This window comes from Lepidochelys olivacea, assembly GCF_965140295.1.
Source record: "Lepidochelys olivacea isolate rLepOli2 genome assembly, chromosome: 18".
Taxonomy (NCBI): Eukaryota; Metazoa; Chordata; order Testudines; family Cheloniidae; genus Lepidochelys; species Lepidochelys olivacea.
The window spans coordinates 21289722-21312252 of record NC_140428.1 but is presented as its reverse complement, the minus strand read 5'-3'; the positions used below and the strand labels follow the sequence as shown (position 1 = coordinate 21312252).

At 49.9% G+C, this 22531-nt stretch overlaps 1 protein-coding gene and 1 long non-coding RNA gene across 12 annotated transcripts in view; one reads left to right on the top strand and one right to left on the bottom strand.

The window, feature by feature from the left end:
- SAMD11 (sterile alpha motif domain containing 11) overlaps nucleotides 1-22531 on the bottom strand; it is a 217826-nt gene that overhangs the window by 44298 nt on the left and 150997 nt on the right. For 9 of the 11 annotated variants that reach the window (XM_084651899.1, XM_084651903.1, XM_084651904.1 and 6 more), the window contains one exon: nucleotides 6111-6203. The exons of the other annotated variants lie outside the window; for them this stretch is intronic. In XM_084651899.1, coding sequence (XP_084508025.1) covers nucleotides 6111-6203 — 93 coding nt within the window. The remainder of the gene's footprint in view (nucleotides 1-6110; nucleotides 6204-22531) is intronic. 11 annotated transcript variants of the gene reach the window in all.
- On the top strand, nucleotides 12226-17270 carry LOC311532915. Its single transcript, XR_014714470.1, has 3 exons — nucleotides 12226-12423; nucleotides 13461-13575; nucleotides 17033-17270. It is a non-coding gene; the product is annotated as an uncharacterized lncRNA (long non-coding RNA).

The following is a 22531-nucleotide window of genomic DNA, read 5'->3' as shown; positions in this document are numbered from 1 at the left end:
TTACCAGGGGGTAATGCGGGAGACTGATCTTGTCAAATCTCCTCCAGCCGCCAGGTGTGAAAGGGACTCCAGTATCGAAGCTCAGAAGCAAGGGCCTAGACAGACATCTGCTTGTCTCTCTGCTGCTCTCCTGGCCGGCCCCCCACCAAGGGCTCCGTGCGTGCGGCTCTCTCCCCATCACTCTCTCGCTCTGTCAACACAGCGACAGCCTCTGGTGCCCTCCAGAATGTCAGGGACAAGGGAACCAGACCTTCAGAGAGGGCAGGCTCTCCGCAGCTCTGCGATGCGGACTACGATTCCCACTGCCCCCCACCGCTGACGGCCTCCCCCCAGCAGTGACACACTGGGGGCTTCACAACTCAAGGTGGGAAAACAGGTCCCTTTGCTTGAGACTCGTCCCCCGAGCAAGACATCGTGTAATTCCCCTCCACTAGGGCTTACCGCAGATGGAACCTTTCCTTTAACACCCACTAGCTAAGAGGCAGCTGGGAACAGCCACCAGCCCCCAGGAAGCCGGGCTCCCTTCCTGGTTCCTCTAATCAGACAGAGAGGGCAGCATGCAGCATTGCAATTCTCCGTCCCTTGCCCTGTGAGCTCAGCTACAGCCAAAGACTCAAAGCCAGAGCTAAGGGTTAGGATTGTGGCCACCTGGGTTTTCTTGTCCCAGCCCACAGAGCTCCTGCTCCAGTACCCATGGCAGTCCAGCAGGGAGGTTTGCTACCAATTTCAGTGGGAGCAGGAGCGGGGCCAGAATATTGTTCTTCAATAGATGTTTAAGTGGAGAGAGGTCCAGACCAAACACATGGATCTGGAGATCCCCACATTGTGGGAGAGTCTGGATCTGAACTGTCCAGCTCTGGCCCTCGGCCAGAGCCAGGTCTGTTTTTGTAAACTAAAGATCCTAAGTAGTGCTGGTGGTTTGTAGGGCTATTTTTTTGTTTTGTTTTTTGTTTGAAGTGATTCACAGAAGGAAAGAAGAGAATGGCAGCCCCACGAGGTCATCCAGCCAAGGCAAGATCGCTCCCTGCTCCCTACCGCGTATTTTCCAGCAGCTAGTCCAGCCTGCTTTTAAATCTCCCCATCTGAGGAGGTTTCTAACAGATTTATTTTTCAGCAGCTCAGATAGGGGAGGGAAAAAAAAAACAAAAAACCCTCTCTCCCTGATTTTTCTTCTCTCTCTCTCTCCGCAATAACGCAGTTTTATTTCCTGTCTCCAGGGACCAGAGGAGCACATCTCCAGACCACGCTGTTGTTGTGGGAGTGAACATTTTGCTGGGGAATTGTCTCCCAGGGAGAAAGCTTCCTCCATGACCTGCCAGCGCAGCCCTTGCTCTGAGCCTCTGATACGCTCACATTTCCATATTAGACACGAGAACGTTCTGCTCTGTTTGACAGCAGTGCTGGCGTGGCCCTGTTTCCACCGAGATAGGGCTCTCTTTTGATCTCTGGTGTGTGCACCGGGGAGGGGGAAGGGAAGGTTACCACTTCGGTGCTGGAAGGGTTTCCAGCCCTACAGGTGGTTTTTCACTCAGTCAGAGAAAAGGAGTGATGTCCTCGGCTGCCTCTGTTCTCCTTGCTTTGTGAGACATAGCCACAGTGTCTCAAGATAGGCCGCGGGCGCAGGGTCACTTATCCTGGTCAAAAGGCCGTTTTGGAGACAATGCTGCCGTGCCCGGAGTTGCAGCTGCATCTAGGGCCGGCGTGTGATCTTATGGGATAGGCCCTTCCCATGGGGTTGTAGGCAGGGCCGAGGCAGAGTTTACACAAAGCAGGGGAGCAGCCGCCACAGGCCACTTTACAAGTGCCCGAGCAAAAGACCCCAGAAGATTAGCTGAACCACTGGAAGGCACAGATCTCCTCTAGCTCACCTGGCTCCTAAGGGAACACTGCCTGAGGCTGGTCGAGCCACTACAAGGTGCCACGCTGCGAGGGGATTAGAGGAGGGACAGGGGCAGGGAAATTCAGGCCAGGGTTTTGCCTCCCTCACTGGTGCCACCGCCCACAACTGCAAATTGGCAGACCCGTCTCCCGTCTAGTTTTGCTGCTGAAAGCAGCAAGCGTCCCACTGTTGGAAAGGAGATGGGGGCAATCCAGGAGCTGCCGACTATGCACAGGGTGTGCCCTTGCATTGCTCTTGCACAAGCCCTGCCTGGGTGCCTTTCCAGCACCGCTTTAGCTAATTAAGTGATGTATCAGTGGATTTGTAGGTGGGCTCTTTCCACTCATCTCCCACCTGCACATGCATGGACGTGTCCCAGCCGCACAAACTCCCTCTCCTACCAAACGCCTCAAGACAGGTTCTAGGTCACCATGTCTCAATAACCCAACACAGGTAGGTGTCCACTTTCTAATACTCCTGGAAAGTCACATGTTTGCCAGGGTTGCTTAGCAGCTTGTCAACCACCCTGGGGGGAGTCAATCCCATCTGACAGGGGGAAGCGCAGGGGAATCCTGCAACAAGGAGGTATGGATGCAGCTGTCCTGACACAGTTAAAGGGTGCTTCCCTTCTGCAGCACAGACAGCACCCTCGACACGTTTTAATCCCACCGTTGAATTACGGTAAAGTCTTGGCTACGGCTGAATTTGCAATGCAGGCAGGCAGGCAGCTAAAATGCTGAGTCGGTGTTTCAATATCTATCTTAGGCACTTATATGGCCTCCACCAGCATAGTATCTAAGTACAGCAGGGATTCGAACCCAGGTCTTCCAAGTCCTTAAGTAGTGCCCTAACCACTGGGCAATGATTCCTCTCACTCTTTCCTGTACGCAGGTGGAAGATGAGCTTCCCTACCACGCCCCCATCCACACTGAGAAACTCATTGAACGCTTCCCTCAAGTTGCCTTTCCATGTAAAGAACTACTGGTGCTACCTTAGGAACGTTATGTGACTGTGAACACGACAGGAAGCGTCCACAAGAAAATGTCTCCATTAACAAGAGGCCCACATTATTCAAAAGAAGCATGAGAATGCCTTCTCTAGCCTCTCCAAGCAACTCACTGCCACAGGATATTCTTCCATGTCTGTACAGTGCCTAGCACAAGGGAGTCCTGGTCCATGACTAGAGCTCCTAGACAGTACCACAGTACAAATACATTATAAACAATACTAATATCCTTGAGGTCAGAGCTCGGCACGATTCAAAGAATGAGACTTTGCAGAGATAATGAGAACATTCACCGTTGTAGCAGATAGGCTACGTTCTAAAAGGACATAAACTGGTATGCTTCAAAGCATAAGCCACTAACACGGAAATTAAACACCCCCGGCTGGCCCAGGTCAGCTGACTCGGGCTCATGGGCCTTGAGCTGCATAACTGTTGGGTAGACATTCTGGCTCGGGCTGGGACCCCCCAAACGGGGAGGGTCACAGCCTGAACCCCATAAGCCCGAGTTAGCTGATCTGAGACAGTTGCAGCTGTGCTGTGGGTCTTTTATTCCAGTGTAAACATACCCTAAGTCAGTGCTTCTCAAGCTATCTGATGTGGGGGACCGGCAATTTATTTTTCCAATGTGCGCGCGGACCAGCAGCCGATGGCTCGTGGACCAGCACTGGTCCGCAGACCGCCACTTTGAATAGCACTGCCCTAAGTGACAGGGATTGGGAAGAACCATCCCCTGTGGGTAAGACAGTCCATGCCTGGTTATTATGGGGATTGTAAACCTTTCTGTGAAACAGCTGGTGCTAGCCATTGCTGAACACAAGATACCAGACTAGATGGACCATTGGTCTGATCCATTCTGACAACTTGGATGTTCCAGGTTCCCCTAGTCTATAGCTCCTCTAATCTACACACAACACAAAACAACACCATTTACACTGCTCAGGGGAACCTCAGTATTCAGTGACAAATAGCGCAGAGCTGATCCCCATGTGTCAAAGGCCTTGTCCAGTACCTGGGGGAGAAGAACTGCCACTAAACAATCTCAAGACGTGTGTGCCAGAAGAGGGAGACTTTGGAGGTTTAAAAGAGATCCACATAGCTTAGAAAGCCTGTGTCAGTCTCAGGTTAGCCTAGTTTAAAAGCCAGGAAAGGCTTTCAGGGAAAGGAAAGAGTGGGGAGCAGAAAATGAAAGTGGAGTGGAGCTGTCACCCTTTAGGACTTCTGGGGAAACCCTGCTGAATGAGTCAGAAGGAAACCCCCATTCAATGATTCTGGTTGAGAAAGCAGGATTTAGAAAGAAGCAAAGGTGGGTAAGTGAACCCGGGGGTGGATATGCAAAAGTAAGGGTTGGCTCTGACCTGCCTCTCATTTCACTCAAATGTCCAAAGTGTGTGGGGGGGAGGGGGAGGGAAGGAAGAGGTGGCTTTGGCCCATCTCTGCTAGGACTGGATAGTTTATGGCTTGATACTGCAACCAACGAAGTCAAATAGTGCTGACGATGACTCCCATTTGTGTAAAATGGGACCCTTTTTGTGGGGGTAGGGATAAGTGTCATAAATCCAAAAACTATAGCCTGGTCTTGAACAGCCTGATTAAAGTTTAGCTGCTTCTCAGCAAAACAGATTAAACTGCTACCACTGTGATTCATTTTCAGAGCATGCAATGGATAAGAAAGGGTAGAGGAGACCGAGTCAGCAGAAGCCTGAAGGTGGGTGTGTGCGCTAACTCCTTTAAGGAAGCTGTGGCAAACTGTGGCGTGGTATTGCATAGCCTGACACTGAAAATCGAAAGCTCCTGTGTAATAAATGCATTTCAGCACCCACAAAGGATTCCTCCTGGAATATAGAGGCACTTCTGATGGTAACTCGGGGAGGGGAGGGCAACAGGAGGACAAGAAGTGTGCAGATGAACAAATGAAAGGAAATAATTTAGGCCTAGTGGATGGTACTGGCTGGGTACCCATTACACCAGGTATTGTTAGCACCTGACAGGAATTCCTGCTAGACTATTCATGCATTCCTAACTGGAACAATTTGGAGATAAGAGGCAGGAAGAGGGTACATAAAAAAAAAATGATTAAGAAGGAGAGTATGTTTCTAGGTAATGTTAGCAGCTACTGTACCAGGCACTATTCGCACCAATTAGCAGCCAACAAGGATTGCTTTTGGAATACTAATGCCCATCTAATCATAATGTTGGGGTAGGAGGCAGGGAGGGGATTACATAAAAAAATCTTATTTAGAACGAGAGTGTCATCCTAGGGGCTGTACCAGGCACTGCTAGAAGGCGCAGTACAAGGTATTTTAGGAAGCAGTGAACGTTCCACAGTAAAACGCTGCATGCTGAAGCCCCCTTGGAGACCATCTGGTTTGGTTAACATGGGGGTGGATTCATTCCCCCTCCCTCCTTTTTAAGAATCTCAGCTGCCGGACTCCAACCTCATGAAACAAGACCTGGCCAGTTTTTCTTTTTTTTTTTTTAAATGGCTAGAAGAGCACAGGTTAAGCAATAATGACTGAGGTGGGCATTACTGACAGCTAATTAGTCTGACCTTAACAACAAAGCCTCTAAGTGAACAGCCTGCAAAACCTCATTTACGCAACCCTAAGACGAACTCATTAACTGCAGGCTCCATTACCCATTCCACTTTGCCGGTCGTAAAAAAAAGTTTTAAAATCATGTTTATGGGAGGGAAGCATAAAAATAAATAAGGAGATTTAAATAAAAACCCTAAAATTAAAAACAAAACATTCCCCCCCCCAACTCTACAGATTCCATCTATAGAGGAATAACTTCCTCAACGCAGAAGGACTATCTAGCTGGACTTTTACTATACTCATAATTATATACACACAAAAAGCAGATGCCAACATGATAATGCAGTGCGTGTCCTGTATTAAATATCCAAACCAAGGCACACTGCCTGAAAAAGACACACACCCCCGACCCACCTCAGGAGCTCCTGGCTTGGTTTTTAAACCGTAAAATAATCAGTCTAATTAAGGGAGATAATTCCCCCCCCCCACACACACACACACACACTGATCTTCCCTCCACTCAGCTGAAGAGAACACTGTGCATTGGTAGCCTTCCTCACACACCCCCAGCTCAGATACTGGAAGCTCCTACTCAGCATCTCACATCCCTCCCTCATTAATTTCAATTAAGTTAGGTTCTTAAGAAAAGAAAATGGGGCGGGGAGAGGAGAGAGAGAGAAATAGCACTTACCCTTTGGGGACTCGCTTCGGGTTTTCTTGCTTTCTAAAGGACACTCACTGCTGCTGTTGGGAGAACATACTCTTCTCCTGCCTAAAATTTCATCTAGAAGAGAGAGAGGGAGAGAGAGAGGGAGAGAGAGAGGGACACAGAAATGAGAGACCTGAGTATCAGATAACGCTCCACTTCTTTCCCTTTCACAGAATCAACCAGAGAATTATTTCACATTTTGCTGCCCAAACACGGGGCGGCGGGGGGGGGAGGGGGGGAGAAAGAAAAAAAATCATCATTTTGAAAGCCCAGATCTGCTTTCCTAATCATGCAGTCCAAAGGGATGTAATGACTGTTCAAACAGTGATCAATGCAATGATTTTAAGCTGTAAATTCTGAATCTAGTTTATTTCCTTACTGAGTTTCATCATTTGTTCGGCTGCCTTTTGTCCCTCTTGTGTTTCCACTCCTTTCATGCCCCGATGCAAAGCAACTGGGGGGAGGAAAAAGGGGATGGGAGAGGAAGAAAAACAATTCCCTCTGAATCTTCCTACCACAGTATCTCTCTCTCTCTCGCTCCTCCTAAAAACCTCAAGGTCCTTAGCAATCTTCTCCCTCTAGACTGCACGGAAACGCTCGAGCCTTTTGCATTAGTGCAGCCCTGCGAGCCAACGCAAAATATCTAATATACAATTACAGCGTCCCCTGAACAGATTTAAAATCAATATCCTCCCATAATAATGCTGGGAAAACTGAAAGCATGAAGTTGCATACGGGCAGGAAGGAAGAGACAGTTTGTCACTGTGAGCATCAAATTCTCATTTCTCAAGGGCTTGTTAAAGATGCAGCATCTCAAAAAGCCTTGAAAACAAGTACCATATTTGAGAGGGTATATGTTGCGCCTGTCTATGAGTCAACATGAGCAAAGCACAGATGCTTTGCATGCAACATTTCTTATGGTTAAGAAATGTTACAATTCAAACCACTACTGTTTAACACAACAAAACATTATTTCCCTTCCACATGGCATCTCGATCCAAACCAGGGTCCTTAGCACTAATAGTCACTTTGCATTAATTCAAGTTCAGCTAGCTAAATCTAGTTGACTGAGCTGGCATTCTGTTTATCGGGAGACACAGTGTAAGAAGTTGTCGCTGACAGCGTCCAAGTGGTGAGGAGAACAGACAGTTAACAGGTGGAGGGCAGAACCTGCTAGGAAATGCCTTTATCCAATGAGGGATGTTAGAACTCTGCAAAGTTACAAGGTGGCATTTCAAGGTTTTAAAGAGCACAAGCTGCCTCTGATCTTATCTCACCGTGACCCTGTCACCCAGGCTGTTAACACCACCAGCGCTTGGAAGCATTGCAAAGGTCTGCAGCCATCCCTAACTGAAAAACAAAGTCAATACAATGAAATGGTGGCAATCTGAAGAAAGGATGGACTCAAAGAGAGTGACAGACCTTAAATCTTCAAGGCACTCCAAATTCAAGCCTTAACTCAGCCTTCAGTGGGGGATTGTCGTGTCCATTTTACAAAAGTGGAAACAAAGACCTGCCACACACACTGTCCACTAGCAGAGCCAATTTTGAAGGCTCTAAGGAGTACCTGGCCTGGCATCCTGTACTCAGGTCACAAGACAATGCCTCTCTCTCCTTCCCACTCCCCAGTTATCTGGAACTCCTTATTCTGGGTGTTGATTTGCCTGATTATTATACTCTTGTGCGTGCTGCAGACCTTTGGAGCTGGAGGCCAAGAGCCTCTCACCTTCTCTCATCCAGCATTTGCCGTTTCAAAACAACAAAGTCCCAATACTCAGCTCACCACTCCCAGGGGGGAAGAATCACATTAAGGCCTGATTTCATGCATTTGGGGCGGAGATGGTGCTTATGATTCAAATGAGGATTTGGCGACACGCTTACAGGTACGGGTGGGTTAGGGCAGTGGCTCTAAGCAGCTGTAGTAAGCGTCCATGACTTCACAGCTCTGCCGAAGCACCTCAGTCACGATCTAGAGTCCCTCCTCTGCCCTGCTACTTGAACTGCACAAACAGACGCACAGCTCTGTCAACACGCATTTGTTCTGACCTGCCTCACGTCACTCCTGACTGGCAGCACCCCCGGTACCTGCAAAACACTGTACAAACATCCACAAGTGACTGGCTCTGTGCCCTGGTCTCAGAGAGCGCTCCGCCACCCGAATTCCTGAGCACCATGTGCACAAATGCAGTGGTGGGTCAAACACACTCATGTGATTCGGGTCATGCTCTAAATAGAGCTCACTATTTTCCATCTGTAACCAAATCAGGATTTGAACCCAGCTCTCCAGACATGCTATGTTAGCATATTAACGCCAGCAAGACCTGCAGCCCCTGTCCCAGTATCTCACATCCACATACAGTCCTGAGGCTCCAAAAACCTCTAAATAATGTTATTTTGTTGTCAAATCAGCATGTTCCATTTTAAAACCTAAAGGATGGAAAAAAGCTAGGGGGGAAAGAAAAGATGACAAGACTCTTAATATACTTTCAGCGTGGGAGTTCTTTCCATTATATTAAATCTCTTCTCTGCTAAACCATGAGCCAACTTTGCATTTAGTGTTTTGGTTTTGGGGTTTTTTTTTTTTTTATTTAAAACATGTTTTACTGCATCACATTAGACAATGAGAATGAAAGACAAAATTGTGGTTAAGGCACGTGCCAGTGAGAGTCCCCTGGGTTCTATTCCCAACTCTGCCACAGACTACTTAACCATGAGCAAGTTACTTGACCTCTCTGGGTCTCATTATTACTTATGTATTTGCATTACAGCAATGCCTAGAAGCCTTAGCTGACACCAGGATCTCACTGTGCTAAGCCTTGTACATGCACATAATGAAAGATAGTCCCTGCTCCAAAGAGCTTGCAGTCTAAGCTCTCACAATGGGGATGAGAAAGGAATTATTATTGCCAGAGAACAGAGATGTACAGAGGCACAGAGTGACATGCTCACAATTACACAGGGAGTCAGCAGCAGAGCTAGAAATTTAACGCAGGTCTCCGAAATCCCAGGCCACTGGCAGTTCCTTTACCACAAGACCATCCTTGCTCTTCGCTTCCTTTTTTGTAAAATGGGGTATAAGCCCACCTCACAGAGGTAGCTGAATGGTTTCATTCATTACTATTTGTCAAGCCCATTGAGACCCTTGGATAGAAGGTGCTATGTAATGCAAAGATTCACATTATAGTACAGGAGAACTGGTCCTCTCCCCTCTATATCTAGAGCCTGGACACACCAGTCCCATCTGGGGAATATGTGCCCGGTTCCAGCACCTGTCACCACCCAGCCATTCCAATACACCATTCCACAGGTCGAAATCCACTTTCTGGACACATACTAGCGGAAAGGAGGAAAAAAACAGACCCTGAATTCCAACTTTGAACAAGTTTCCCCCTAGCTTGGTGGCAAAGTGAGAACAGAGCCCAGGAGCCTTGGCACACCGGGGGTCACAGTGAGAGGGGAGACACAACCAAGTGTCAGCGAGTTACAGCCACCTTGATCTTCCCATGTTGCTGAATGATGGGGGCCCTGGGTGGGTCCCCATATGGAAAAGACTGAGGACCACATAACAATGGAGTAGTATCCTTTCTTGTTAAAGGTGCTCACTTACTTCCAATGGCAGGCATAGGCTGGGTCTATGCATCCCATCAATTGTACCTACACAGCTCGGGAACCCCAGCCATTCAAACCCCGCAATTATTTCAGGGATATTTCCAATTTTTCCAACTCAAAGGGTCATCACCACCCGCACTACTTCCTTTGCAAACCTCCATGACCACTGCACCAATCACGGATTTAACTACCCTGAACTGATTGTCGACAGATCGGTAACAATCCAAGCTTGCCAGCTTCTGCAGGGTGATAGCAACACACTTCTGGACTGTCATGGCCTCTTTTCTCTGAGTGATCTGTGTCACAACCAGGGTCAGCCAGGCCTAGCGGCTGTAGCAAGAGCTGGAGTCAGGAACCAGGAGTCAAGCTGAGGGTCAGGGAGCAAGCAGGGCTGGAGGAGAGCAGGAGCAAGGCTCAGAGCAAGGCTGGCAGAGGAGTGATCGCAGCTGTAGGCATAAAGGGTTGACCAGCCCAACCTGCTGCTGAGCTTAAAAGCAGGCCTGCTGGCTGCCTTGTGCCCAGCAGGTCCTTGCTGCAATCCAGCTGAGCTCGCTAATCTGCCTGCAGGCTGGGCTGGCTAGCCCTCAGGCTCAGCTGCAGGAGCTCTCTCCTGCCAACCTAGCCACTCCGGGGCCCTGGCGAGCTCAAGTGCCATGGCGGTTTTCCTCCTCAGAAAGTTCTGGGCCCACTGCTGGCCCTCCTGCGCTCTCATCACCATGTAGCCGCACCACTCGGGGCTTGTGGTCCTGAGCCAGAGGCAGTGGTCTGCATGGGGGCTGGAGCTGGACGAAAAACAGCATCAGCTCCATCCACGCCTCCATCTCCACATGCTCCTGTTCTGTTGTTGTAGGGCTTCTGCTTGTAACTGCAAGCTGCCGCCTTCATCTTCTCCAGGCCAAAAGCCGCCTCTGAAACACCTGGCACTGTCTCTTGGCAGCAGATTTTGCAAGGGCATGCCAAAGAAACACTGACTCCACAGAAAGCAGCCACTGCCGGCCCTGGTTGCTAGAGTGAGCAGGATCATGTAAGAGCCCACCCCCGCACCGCCTTGGGGTCTGCCAGGAAACGAATTTCCCAGGCCTAGACCACTTCCTCACACAATGGGCAGAAAAATTGCCCCACAGCACCTCACAGCTCACTGTGAACGTGAGCCCAGAGCAACGCAGTGGGCTTTGGCACTATGGATCACAGGATACTTGTCCTGATTACTGTTACTGCTTCTCACGGCCAGACACGATGCCAGTGCAGACGCGGGACAGCCGCATGCTGACATCAACAACGGGGCCGTGCTGGAGCAGGGTAGGCGCTCATGCGTTGGCTCACCCAGGATGACTGAACCCCTGGCAAGCCCACAAGGACAGCCTGAGATGCATTACCGCCAGACAAAGAGAGGGAACTGGGGCTGCCCTGGGGAGCAGAAAATACCTCCAATAGCCTTTTAGCAGCAAGAGGGATCTCTGAACTAACATCGAGGTTGAGCCGAGGAAGTCCATGCCAGTCAGTGCCACCATCTCCCGTAGCTCTCTGCTGTGATTTTCCCAGGGGAGCCACCTCACCCCCACAGTACAGGGCAGAATGGCTGGGCTCGCACTCAGTGGAAGGGGGCAAATAATCACTGTAACAATCACTCAGCAGGTTCAAACATCGGGTGTCTCTCACACGGGGTGCAAACTTTTCCCATGCGCAGACAGAAGGGAGGCCAAGGGGCCACATTTGGTTCTTCTGCAGTGCACAGTGTTACCAATAACGGGGCAGGGTTAGAGTACCGCTCCTGCATTCCCTAGCCAGGGCACTGCTTTTGCTGCAGAAGCACCTGGTGCAGCTAAGTGGGACCGAGCCAGGTTAGATGGGTGCAACCAAGGCTCAGCTGGTGAACATTTAACAAGTCAAACCGGCCTTTCCTCTCTCGGTATTATTTGAACAAGGGCAAACGTCTTTCCAGGCTCCTAACTCCCCGCCCTTCCAATTCAAGTCCTGGGTATAACAAACAGTTCCCACTAACCAGCCTGAAAGGTCTCAGAGGCATCTCAGTACTTTCTTTTTCCCTCCTCTGGTGCACGCAGCCTGTGAAAATATCCCCACTCCAGCCCAGCTGCTCAGTCTGTCCCTGCGCAGCGGGCGACAGCTTCGTGGGGATCCTGGAGGCTGCCGCCCTGGCAATGGGCTTCTTGGTCTGCTCTGAAACCGAGATGCAGCACCAGCTTGCCGAGTCCCAGCGGGCCGTGAACTGCTAACAACAAAGGCTGGCGAGCGAGGGGCCGCACAGGGTGGGTCAGCACAGCAGGGTGGAATCCTGCGGCCGATCAGCTCTGCCCCTCGCCAGCAGCAATCAATGGAACAAAGGGAGAGTGAAGCACAAGGTCATGGGAATTATGGGCCATAATTTAACTGAGAGCAATGGGTGTGGAAAAAAATTATTCAGGGAAGGTGGGGGAAGAGGGGGAAGGAAGGCAATAGGGCCTCTGGAAGGCGGGATCCCAATGCTGGAGAGTATAATGAGCAAACTTTGCCACAAGTTTACTTCTTGCAGAGAGCAAGGGAAAGCCCTGTAGTTCAACACCAAAACAGCAGCAGCGCAATGGTGCAGCTTTGGGCAGATCTGGAAACAATTTCTTTGCACCCTTCCGGAGATGGAAGGTTTCACCCCTCCAACAGGACAGCTCACTGGTTGAGAGGACTTCACTAGGTAAGGCAGCTGGACTGCAAGCTCTTTGGGGCAGGGACTGTCTTTTCGTTCTGTGTTTGAACAGTGCCTAGCACAATGGGGGCCTGGGCCCTGGCTAGGGCTCCTAGCCACAACTGCACTATAAATGATAAATAATAATTTGATAATGTAGTCACAAGTCTCTAGCCAGAGATGAGAGCACAGCAAGTCTCACAGATCTGGGTCTGGATCCAAAAACTCTGGCTCAGGATCATTCTTAGCATACACCAGGGTTTCTGCAAATGTTGGAGCCAGGAATTCTCTCCCCAAACAGCAACGCTTTGGGTCCTCTGTAACAAAATACTTCTACAATGGGGATAGGGGACAGGCACAAAGGAAATCTCCCTGGGAGTCACTGCACTGGGATGGAGTATTTGAGGAGATGGGACAGGCTGATGGTTTCTCTTTCCCACTGGCTCATTTCCATGATGAGGTGCTGAATATGCAGTACTGTACTAACTAGGCCAGACTACGGTCTGGATTTGCAAAATCTCAGGGTGCATCTGCACTGCCATCAGAGGTCTGACTGCAGCTCTGGTAGGCAAACCCGAGCTAGCTTTCGCCTAGCCAGCGCAGCTGAAAACAGAAGAGAAGATGCAGCGGCACGGACCCTGTGTGGGCTGTAGAAGCCCATCTGGAATCCTGGCTATGGACTTGCGTTACTAACCTGCACTGGGATCAGCACTAGTGCACATAGGTGCTGACTCCGGGGGTGCTCTGGGGCAGGAGCAGCCATGGGGACAAAATAGTGGGTGCTCAGCACCCACCAGCCACCCCCCGATCAGCTGTTCGGTGGCGGAGCAAGGGTGGGGCCTTGGGGGAAGGAGCGGAGCCTCAGGGTGAAGCACTCACAGGAAAAGAAGAAAATCGGCGCTACTGAATCTTCACTGCCAGCGAGATCAAAGCTAGCACGGGTCTGCCTACCCGAACTGCAATCACATCTTCAACTGCAGTGTAGACACACTCTGAATTTATTCATTTTCTTAAAATCCTTTCCCCTTCTCTCCCCATTTGGGCAGGCTTTTCCTGACTCCCCCTTGGAAGAGACTGGAGCTCCTGCAGGGAGATCAGCCTCAGAGCCGGGAAGAGAACTGGAATAGCTCGGGGCGCAGATCCGTTCTTGCAACTCACGCGGTAAGAGCTGATAAATAGCTCTGCAGCAATATTTAGACGCCACCCCCGAAGAAATGAATGGGGCGCTCCTCTAGCACCATCATCCAGAGACCTCGAAGTATTCTACAAACCTCACCCACCCCCAGGAGGTGGGTTTAGTGTCATGAGGTCAGACTGGACACTGACGTAAATGGGGCAGGTGAATGCTCAAGGTTACACAGAAAGTCGGTGGCAGAGATGGGCTTTTCACCCAGGGAATCCTGACCCAAGTCCCATGCTATAACTCATCAACGCTCTCCTCCCCAGGTTTGGAAAAGAACCCAGGTCTCTCCTGAGTTCCAGCTCTCTGCTGTAACCAGCAGGCACTCTGCCTCTTGCACAGCATGTCAGCACTGGCCAGTCAGTCACCAGCTGTCTGCGTCCATTCGCTTTGCATGAGCAGCAGCAAAGTGCCTCAAAGCTCAGCCCAAATACTGAGATTCCCAAGGAATGTGACAGAGGGAGGTGCGGGTCATCCTGGAGCCAGCCTCCAATCTGCCTGTAACAGGGCTGTTTATGAGCCAATGTGCACAAACGCCCCCTTGTCTCCCACTTCCCTGTGCAATTCATTTCTACAGAGCACACCGAGCCATAAAAAGGTGGTAAATATTCATAGTATGAAAAACACTCAGAGAGAGGATATGCTGAGCTTGAGAGAGACAATCGGACTCGTTTTATACACTGCCCAGAGAGTCCTGGTTAGCAATTGTGTGAGCCCCACCCCCCCTCAGGGAAGAAATTAGGAGGATATGCTGGGAGGTCTAGTGGTTAGGGCAGAGGAACTGGGAGGCTGGAGTCCAGGCTTCTATCCCCAGCTTGGGGAAAGAGTGTATTATTTGAGAGGCATTACAAATCAGGACTCCTGGGTTCTATCCCCAGCTCTGGAAAGGAGTGCGGTCGAGTGGTCAGGGCACTCAGCCTGAGAGTTAGGACTCCTGAGTTCGATTCCCATCTCTGCTAGCAACCCACTTTCTCTCTGTGCTGCTCTGAAGCCCTCTGTACCTCAGTTTACCTGTCTGTAAAATGACAGGTTTTAGAGTAACAGCCATGTTAGTCTGTATTCGCAAAAAGAAAAGGAGTACTTGTGGCACCTTAGAGACTAACCAATTTATTTGAGCACAAGTTTTCGTATGCATCCGATGAAGTGAGCTGTAGCTCACAAAAGCTTATGCTCAAATAAATTGGTTAGTCTCTAAGGTGCCACAAGTCCTCCTTTTCTGTCTGTAAAATGGGTATTCTAACCCCGTACCTGCCTCACAAAGACAGTTTGAGCTGTAATCAGTGCCAGCAGAGGGCTCCGAGGTCATGGGATGAAAGACCCTCTTGGCAGCGAAGCACTATCCCACGGAGCCCCATGACCCCAGAGACCTCAATCCTGCCTCCCCCTCCCCAGGCTGAGCGTGCTCACTGCGAGCTTGCCCACATGTCTGCGTCTATCCTTCAGAGAGCTGCTCCCCTTCTGATTTCTCAGACCTATCCCACCCTGTGATAAAAACCTGCCACAATTGCTCCCTCGCCTTGAGATGCACCCCCAAAGCTTCCCCTTCTCCAAGTTCAGGGTGAGCTCACCATGGCATCGGAGTGCTCGCTCGTGCTGGTCGGCAGCATCACAAGCATGGCTTGGAGCCATCTTGCCCTGGAAGCCGGGCCCTCCTAGAGCAAGCGAGCGTGAGGGGGGCACAGCGCAGCCTTGGCTTGTGGCCTCTCTTGACAGAGACGAAGCGTCTCATGTGTGTGGCCCATGCCAGCGTGCTGCTACTCCCTTAAACGCCCTGCACAGCTGCTGCGTCTGTGCAGGTTCCTCTCTGCACAGACCTCGCTGTGCCACTATCAAAGGCGAATGCTAAAGACAGTGACTCCAGACAGAGCTGCTGGTGGTGCCGTACCCTTCGCACCATTTAAACGTCCGATTGCACTCATTCAGCCCCTGAAAAAAACAGCGCTCTTCCAGCCCGTGACAGCTTTGACAGCCAGACTCCTTAATTCCTTTTTCTTATTCCCTTAATCTGTCATCTTTATCAGGCTGGGGAAGTGCCAGGCAGCATGCAAGAGACCCGGCCCCGATCAATCTCCACATTACAGCTGACAGAATGGTGCTAATAACTTATTGATCTCATGTTTGCCAAGCCCCACTGGGGCTGAAAGGCTGCCATTGATTGGCTTGAGAGAAAGAGCCCCTCGGCTGAGAGCAGAGCGGAAAGCCTTCAAATTGTCTTCTTCCAGAGGCACTCGCTGGGAGACTGAGGGAGGGCAGAGGGAGGAAGAAAGAAGGGGAGAAAGGAGGACAGAAACGGAGAAAAGTGTGTGTGAGAGGAAGAAAGAAGGGACAAGATGAATAAGGCTTAAATAAGGGAAGAGAGGAAGGAAAGTGTGTTTGGGAGAGAGGAATAAAGAAAGGCAAGGGAGAGAAAGGGGGAATGGAAGGAGAGAGGAGGAAAGAGAACGGGAGAGGAAAGGAGACATGTAAATGGAGGGAAATGAAGTAAGGAACAAAGGACAATCTGGAGCTGACAACTTTTAACAGACAGATTGATTTAGGGTATCCAGATAGCAAGTGTGAAAAATCGGGACAGGGGGTGGTAATAGGCGCCTACATAACACAATGCCCCAAATATCAGGACTGTCCCTATAAAATCAGGACATCTGCTCACCCTAGACAGACTCCCCTCTTTTTACTGACAGCAAAGGGTTAACTTAAAGCTCCCTCCCCCCCCATCCCCCCACTCCCAATCACGCTGCTCCGGAGTAAATTTATGTTTGAATGCTGCAAAAGAGCGCAGCAGAGACAAGTTCCCCTGGCAGTGGTCAATACCACGCTCCGGCGTTTGGGGAGAGGGCGTCGGCGGGTGGGGGGGAGATTCATTGAGGAGCCAGCTCCCCACAGCCACACGCTCACAGCTGACACCTCCCCGCCAGTTCGATCGGTACCGCAGGCTAGAAGTTTGCTTCTGCCACAGATGGCTATTGATGACCCGAGTAATCACTGAAAGGCGTCGGACACTTTGGGGGGTGGTGGTGTCTTTGCCCTGTTCCACTGGGGCTGGGGGTGTCTCACCTGTGAACCAGGGTGCTCTTGCAGCCTGGGACTACCTGTACGGGCAAAGAGACACCCAGAAAATGTGGAATGCCCACAATAACGGCTACAACAAAAGCTCCTCTGAAACCACCACACATCGCTTCCCGCTGATTCCAGCTCAGCCCCAGGCCAGATGGTGGGGCTGAGTGCTGACGCACAAACTGACCTGAAGAGGGCATCAGTGAGAGGACCCTCTAGTTCCTGGAAAGGCAGCTGGTTCTCAGCATCGCCTGGAATGGTTTTTGCCAGTTTGGGGGATCTCACAACTGTTGTTAAGTCCACACCCTAGCAGGGCTTCTTCAGCCAAGCTGACCTGAATGGCAGGGGCAGTTTTTAAAAAAAACTCTTTCTTGGCCTCCCCAGGGTCAGCTCTTTAATGTCACTCCTCTCAAAAAAAACAACCACCCAGCCAGGCCTATCTCCAGAAAGGAGGACTTCCCCCCAGCTTCCACAAGCTGCTGAGCCACACTGTGACTGCAGGAAAGAAACCAAGGATCAGACAGGTAGCCCAACGGCTTCTGCAAGAGCAGCTAATCACAATGTAAGCTCGTCATTGACATACTGTGAAAAACAATTAATTAAAGAGCTACAAGCAAACCTATGCACTAGTGTAAGAGATACCCTTACTTCCAGGCATGGTGTGATTGACTTCACGGCAGCCACTTCTGATAACATACAGATGCCTGGGCATGCACATGTATATACGTATGTAGTTACACACAAACATACACATACTATATATGCACACACACACACACACACACGTGTGCACTTATTCGCTCACACCCACACAAATATACGTATGACACGAGCACACACTTTTGGGAGGATACAATCTCCAAGCTGAAATCTATCGACTCATGGCGAGGCTGGGAGCAGCAATTCATTTCCCACACCCCGGCAGCAAGCGAGAGTGGACAAGTCAGGTGCCACATTACACTCCATATTGGATTTCTATATATAACATCAGTGAGATGTCACAGCTCCAATGATTTGTTTTTGGCTCTTTACTAGCTGCCTGTACGACACCTGGGGAAAGAGTTCTGTTTTGGTATTTGGGTGATGGGAGGGTTAGTTTTGGAAGCGGGATAATCTCGCTCTTTCTGGATCTTTAAGGAGAGGATGAGAGTCCGTGTTGTTTATTTCAGTGGCTCTCAACCTTTCCAGACTATGGTACCCCTTTCAGGAGTCTGATTTGTCTTGCATACCCCCAAGTTTCTCCTCACTTAAAAACTACTTGCTTATAAAATCAGACATAAAAATACAAGAGCATCACAGCAAACTCTTACCAAACAATTGTTTACTTTATCATTTTTACCTTATAATTATAAAATAAATCAATTGGAATATAAATATTATGCTTACACTTCAGTGTATATATCGTATGTAGAGCAGTATAAACAAGTCATTGTCTGTATGAAATTTTAGTTTGTACTGACTTCACTAGTGCTTTTTATGTAGCCTATTGTAAAACTAGGCAAATACCTAGATGAGTTCATGTACCCCCTGGAAGACCTCTGCATACCCTCAGGGGTACGCATACCCCCCTGGTTGAGAACCACTGGTTTATTTCATTTCCCAAAATACAAGTCATGTTGGGAGTGAATTAGGTGGATTTAGGTGGAATTAGGTGAATTAGGTGAATTGTTTGGTAAGAGTTTGCTGTGATGCTCTTGTATTTTTATGTCTGATTTTATAAGCAAGTAGTTTTTAAGTGAGGAGAAACTTGGGGGTATGCAAGACAAATCAGACTCCTGAAAGGGGTACCATAGTCTGGAGAGGTTGAGAGCCACTGAAATAAACAACACGGACTCTCATCCTCTCCTTAAAGATCCAGAAAGAGCGAGATTATCCCGCTTCCAAAACTAACCCTCCCATCACCAGGTTTCAAACCCAAGTTTCCTGATTGCCAGTCCAATGCCCTGTGCCCTGGCCCACGCTGCCACGAGTTCCAGTGCAGGGAAGCGAACTGCACTTCCACCACATGCTTGCATGTTGCTTCTTCACCTCCCAAGGCCTGGGTTCAAATGCAAAGCAGGACACAACCACCAGCAGAGGCTGGTCGTCTCCAGCTCCCAAAATGCTTCAGCAGAAACAGAACATGAGAGGAGCATAAAGAGGGGAGGAATCTGCAATTCCAGCCCCAGATCAGAAGCTGGAGACCAGGTGTTGACTAAGGTCAGTCCCCCATGCGTAGGTAAACAGCTGCCCTTCATGATAACACCTGTACACAAAGGGGGCTGGGCTTCCCACCCTCATCTGCCCATTTGGAGCTGATTTTCTGCTCAATTTAAGGCAGCAATTCAATAAAGGCTTTTTTTTCTTTTCTTTCTTTCTTTTTTTTTTTTTGAAAGTGAAAACATGCCTGTGTCCTGGCTCGTTATCCCAAGCTCAGAAAACAGCCCATTCATTGCAGATCTGTCTCTAATCATTAGCTACAACATCCTTGGCCCAAGTTAACCCTTGCCTGGCTAGATGCAAAGCCCACTGAAGTCAAAGGGGATCATGCCGCTGAGAGTTCTGGCTCAGGCCCGTGGAGAGCAATATAAGGGATTTAACTAACTACTCTCACACACACATTCTTGGATGAAAATCAATATAAGGGATCTAACACACACATATACACCCCTTCCTGGAAAACTCCAACAATTTTTAACACAAGTCTATTCAATGTTCACTTCTGATTACACTATATTTCATAGCATAGCCCAGAGCACCAGACTTGGAGAACTGTTTCCTGGCTTTGCAACCCAACCCCTGTCTGAACTTGAATAAGACACTTCCCCTCTCTGTGCCCCAGGTTTCCAATCAGTAAAATGGGTAATAGCAATACCCCCTTCATAAAGTGCTATCTAAGAGCTAGGTATTGTCATCATCATCTATGGACGAACGGTATCGCATAAGTGCTAAGTATTCTTCTTCTGTGAAATCTTTCAAGGAGAAATCACCACAAAAAATAAAATAAAACATTAATTGTACAAAAGGTTATAAAATGTACCTTACAAACTGGAGGAAAAACATAACATTCACAGACTGTGGCCAGAGACCAAGAGAGAATAAACCCTATAGAAATTTGGGAGACTGCCTTTTGCCCCACTTGTCTAGACATTCTGCATCTGGTTTCAACTCAACTGAGTTATACAGGATTCACCGTGTGGGTAAATGACCTGGGACACTGGGATGAGGATACAGTACTGTTCCTGTTAGGCCAGGACCTCCAATGTGAGTCTCTGCCCACACAGACCAGCCATCTCCAAAGACAGCTGGCGCTCTCTGTGGGCATTCATGGTAGGGAGACAGCTGGCTTTCAAGACCCACAAAATCTGCAACCCAGAAGGGCCCTGGAATCATTGAGGAGAGGGGCCTCCAATCCATAGGATGATCCCAAATATAACATGGGGCTGTGTGGGTCTCCTGCTGCCTGGATGACCTGACTGGGGTCCTGCTAACCACACTGTGTCTTAAAAGGACCATGGCACGGTACTCTGCATGGGGCTGCTTGGGAGGCAATAGCCAGCCATCAAGCCAGCTTCCTCCCGTCAGGTGGGGACAAAGAAGGTAGAGGGAGGACAGCCCCAACCCTCCTTTAGCACCCATTGGCCTGACCCTGCAAACCCATCTCATGCAAGTATTCCTGCTGCAGCTGCCAATGGGACTACTCGCCTGAATCACAGCCCCAGAATCAGGCACCATGTTGGGGAGCGACTAGGGAACGGGGGGATGGGACAGGAGGAAGAAAACAAGGGGCCCTGTCGGGGAGAGGAGAGATTGCAAGGTTGGAGATGGCACCTTTCGCTCCCCAAGAGGATGGGTGGCCCCCCCAAATCCTGAAGCCAGCCTGGAAGGGAGGAGCTCCACCACCTGTCTGTCAGCCACTGGATCTGCAAAGCCGTCACCCCCGCCCCGCCTCCCGCATGCCCTGGCAGGTTGCATGAGCCAAACTGGATAGAGGGGATTGGACTTGTTTACAGACACACAGCGAGCTGCTTAAAGGGGCTCTAAGTCTGTGTTTGATGTGCAAACCGTCAGCTTTGCTGCCGTGCCTTTGTCAGGCTCTGCTCATCCTTCTGCGTCTCCCTCTCTCTCAATTAAGATTAAAAGTGCTTTGTGCCATCATCCTCTCTCACGGCAAAGCCCTCTCTCGAGCCACTGCCGCACCTCGCCTGCTGCCTCATCTTTATCTGATCCAGTTGGGAACTACTTCTATCTGCTCACTGGGCTCACTGGCTGCCCTCCGCCCCCCTCCTTTCTCGCTCTACCTTTTCATATGTTGCTACGCCTCTTTCCGAACCTCCGCAGCGCAGGTGGCCTCCGTGCATTTCCAAGGTGGACAGGCCCCAATATTTTTCCATTCGCCAGGTTACAGCCCCGGCTGCAACCCCCCTGAATGCCGGTGTGAGGAGGGGACTGGACGGTTTTCAGGGAACACAGCAAAATTCAAGGTCGGGACGCAGTGGGCTTTGGAAAGAGGGAAATTGTGGGGAAGGAAGGAATACACTGACCCCTGCTACGTACACGGGACGGGTACAGCCAGGCATCAACTGCAGGTATTTTCACAACAGTGCTTACCCTACACTGTACAGTTAACCCAGGTGATTGGCACCCGAGTTAGCCAAGCCTAGGTGGGAGCATCCCCAATGCAAAGCCTTATCTGCATCACTAGGTCCTTACTGTCCCTGCACTTGCTCGCCTGTGTCTGGGGAGATAGCCATAGTTCTTTGTGCTGAGGTGCTCTAGGATTCTTTCCCAGTCAACCGCGGGAAAACTTATCTGTCCCTTGTGGGGGGAGAAGGGGGCTTGTGGGAAGGCATTGGAGGACTCTGAGCAGTCGAGTAATTTAACCTTGAGTCCTCACTGCAAAGTGGGCAGGTTCCAACCCAAACTAAAGCGGAGCTCAGTTCTAACCTACCCTGCCTGCCAGGTAAGCTAAGCCAGGCTGAAAGCACTGGGCCAGAAGTTCTTCTGTATAGATGGCAGAGAGGGCTAAGGCTAAAACCTGGATAAAAGCCACCGCTAATTCTGCAGCGTAGACCCACCCTAGATTTCACATGGCATCTGAACATTGTTTTGATCAGTGAAGAGCAGCACAATCAATCAGCGGAGATTTAAATGTCCCTGCTTATGCCGTGTTCACCGCTGCCAGAATCAACAATTCCTTTGTTCTAGTTCAGAAATCACCAATATCAGTACTGAGCAGGAGTGTGCGGCACCCAACACGATGAACTTGGGTGCTGCGCAGGGTGGGCAGAAAGACAACTCTTGCCATTCGAGAGCCTATTTCAAAGTCAAACTCATATAGGGCCTGATTCTGCCAGCCTTACGCTGCCCAGCCGACTAGTTCCAAGGGGACTGCTTGCTGAGTCAGGGGCTGTGCAATGCAGAGGAGAATGAGGGGAGCTGGCCCTGGATTATTATTATTTTCCTTAAATAAAAGGCCCCGGGCCATGACTGCTCTCTACCCCGCTGTAAATCCAGAGTGACTCCACTGAGCTCAGTAAAGCTGCTCCATATGCACAAACGGTTACAAAGAGCGGAATTGGGCCACTGACTGTGATAGGGAACTTGGGAACCATTTCTGAAGAACCTGGGGTCAAGCTTCTGGTCTCAGTTACTCTAGATTTACCTCATCACAACACAGAGCACAGTCTAGGGCCTGGAGTTTAAATTTGGGCTTCACAACAGCTACTTCCCTCCTCCTCGGAGCATTCACTAACCGCACATCTGGATTGCTGGCCTCAGCCCCTTTCTTCAAAGGGCCTCTGAATGGGAAGCCCTGTGTTCCAGCTGCTGACCAGGGGAACAGACACAGGTGCTGAAATGTCTGTTCTTCCTACTGCGGGGGCTGGGGGGCAGGCTGGGGGC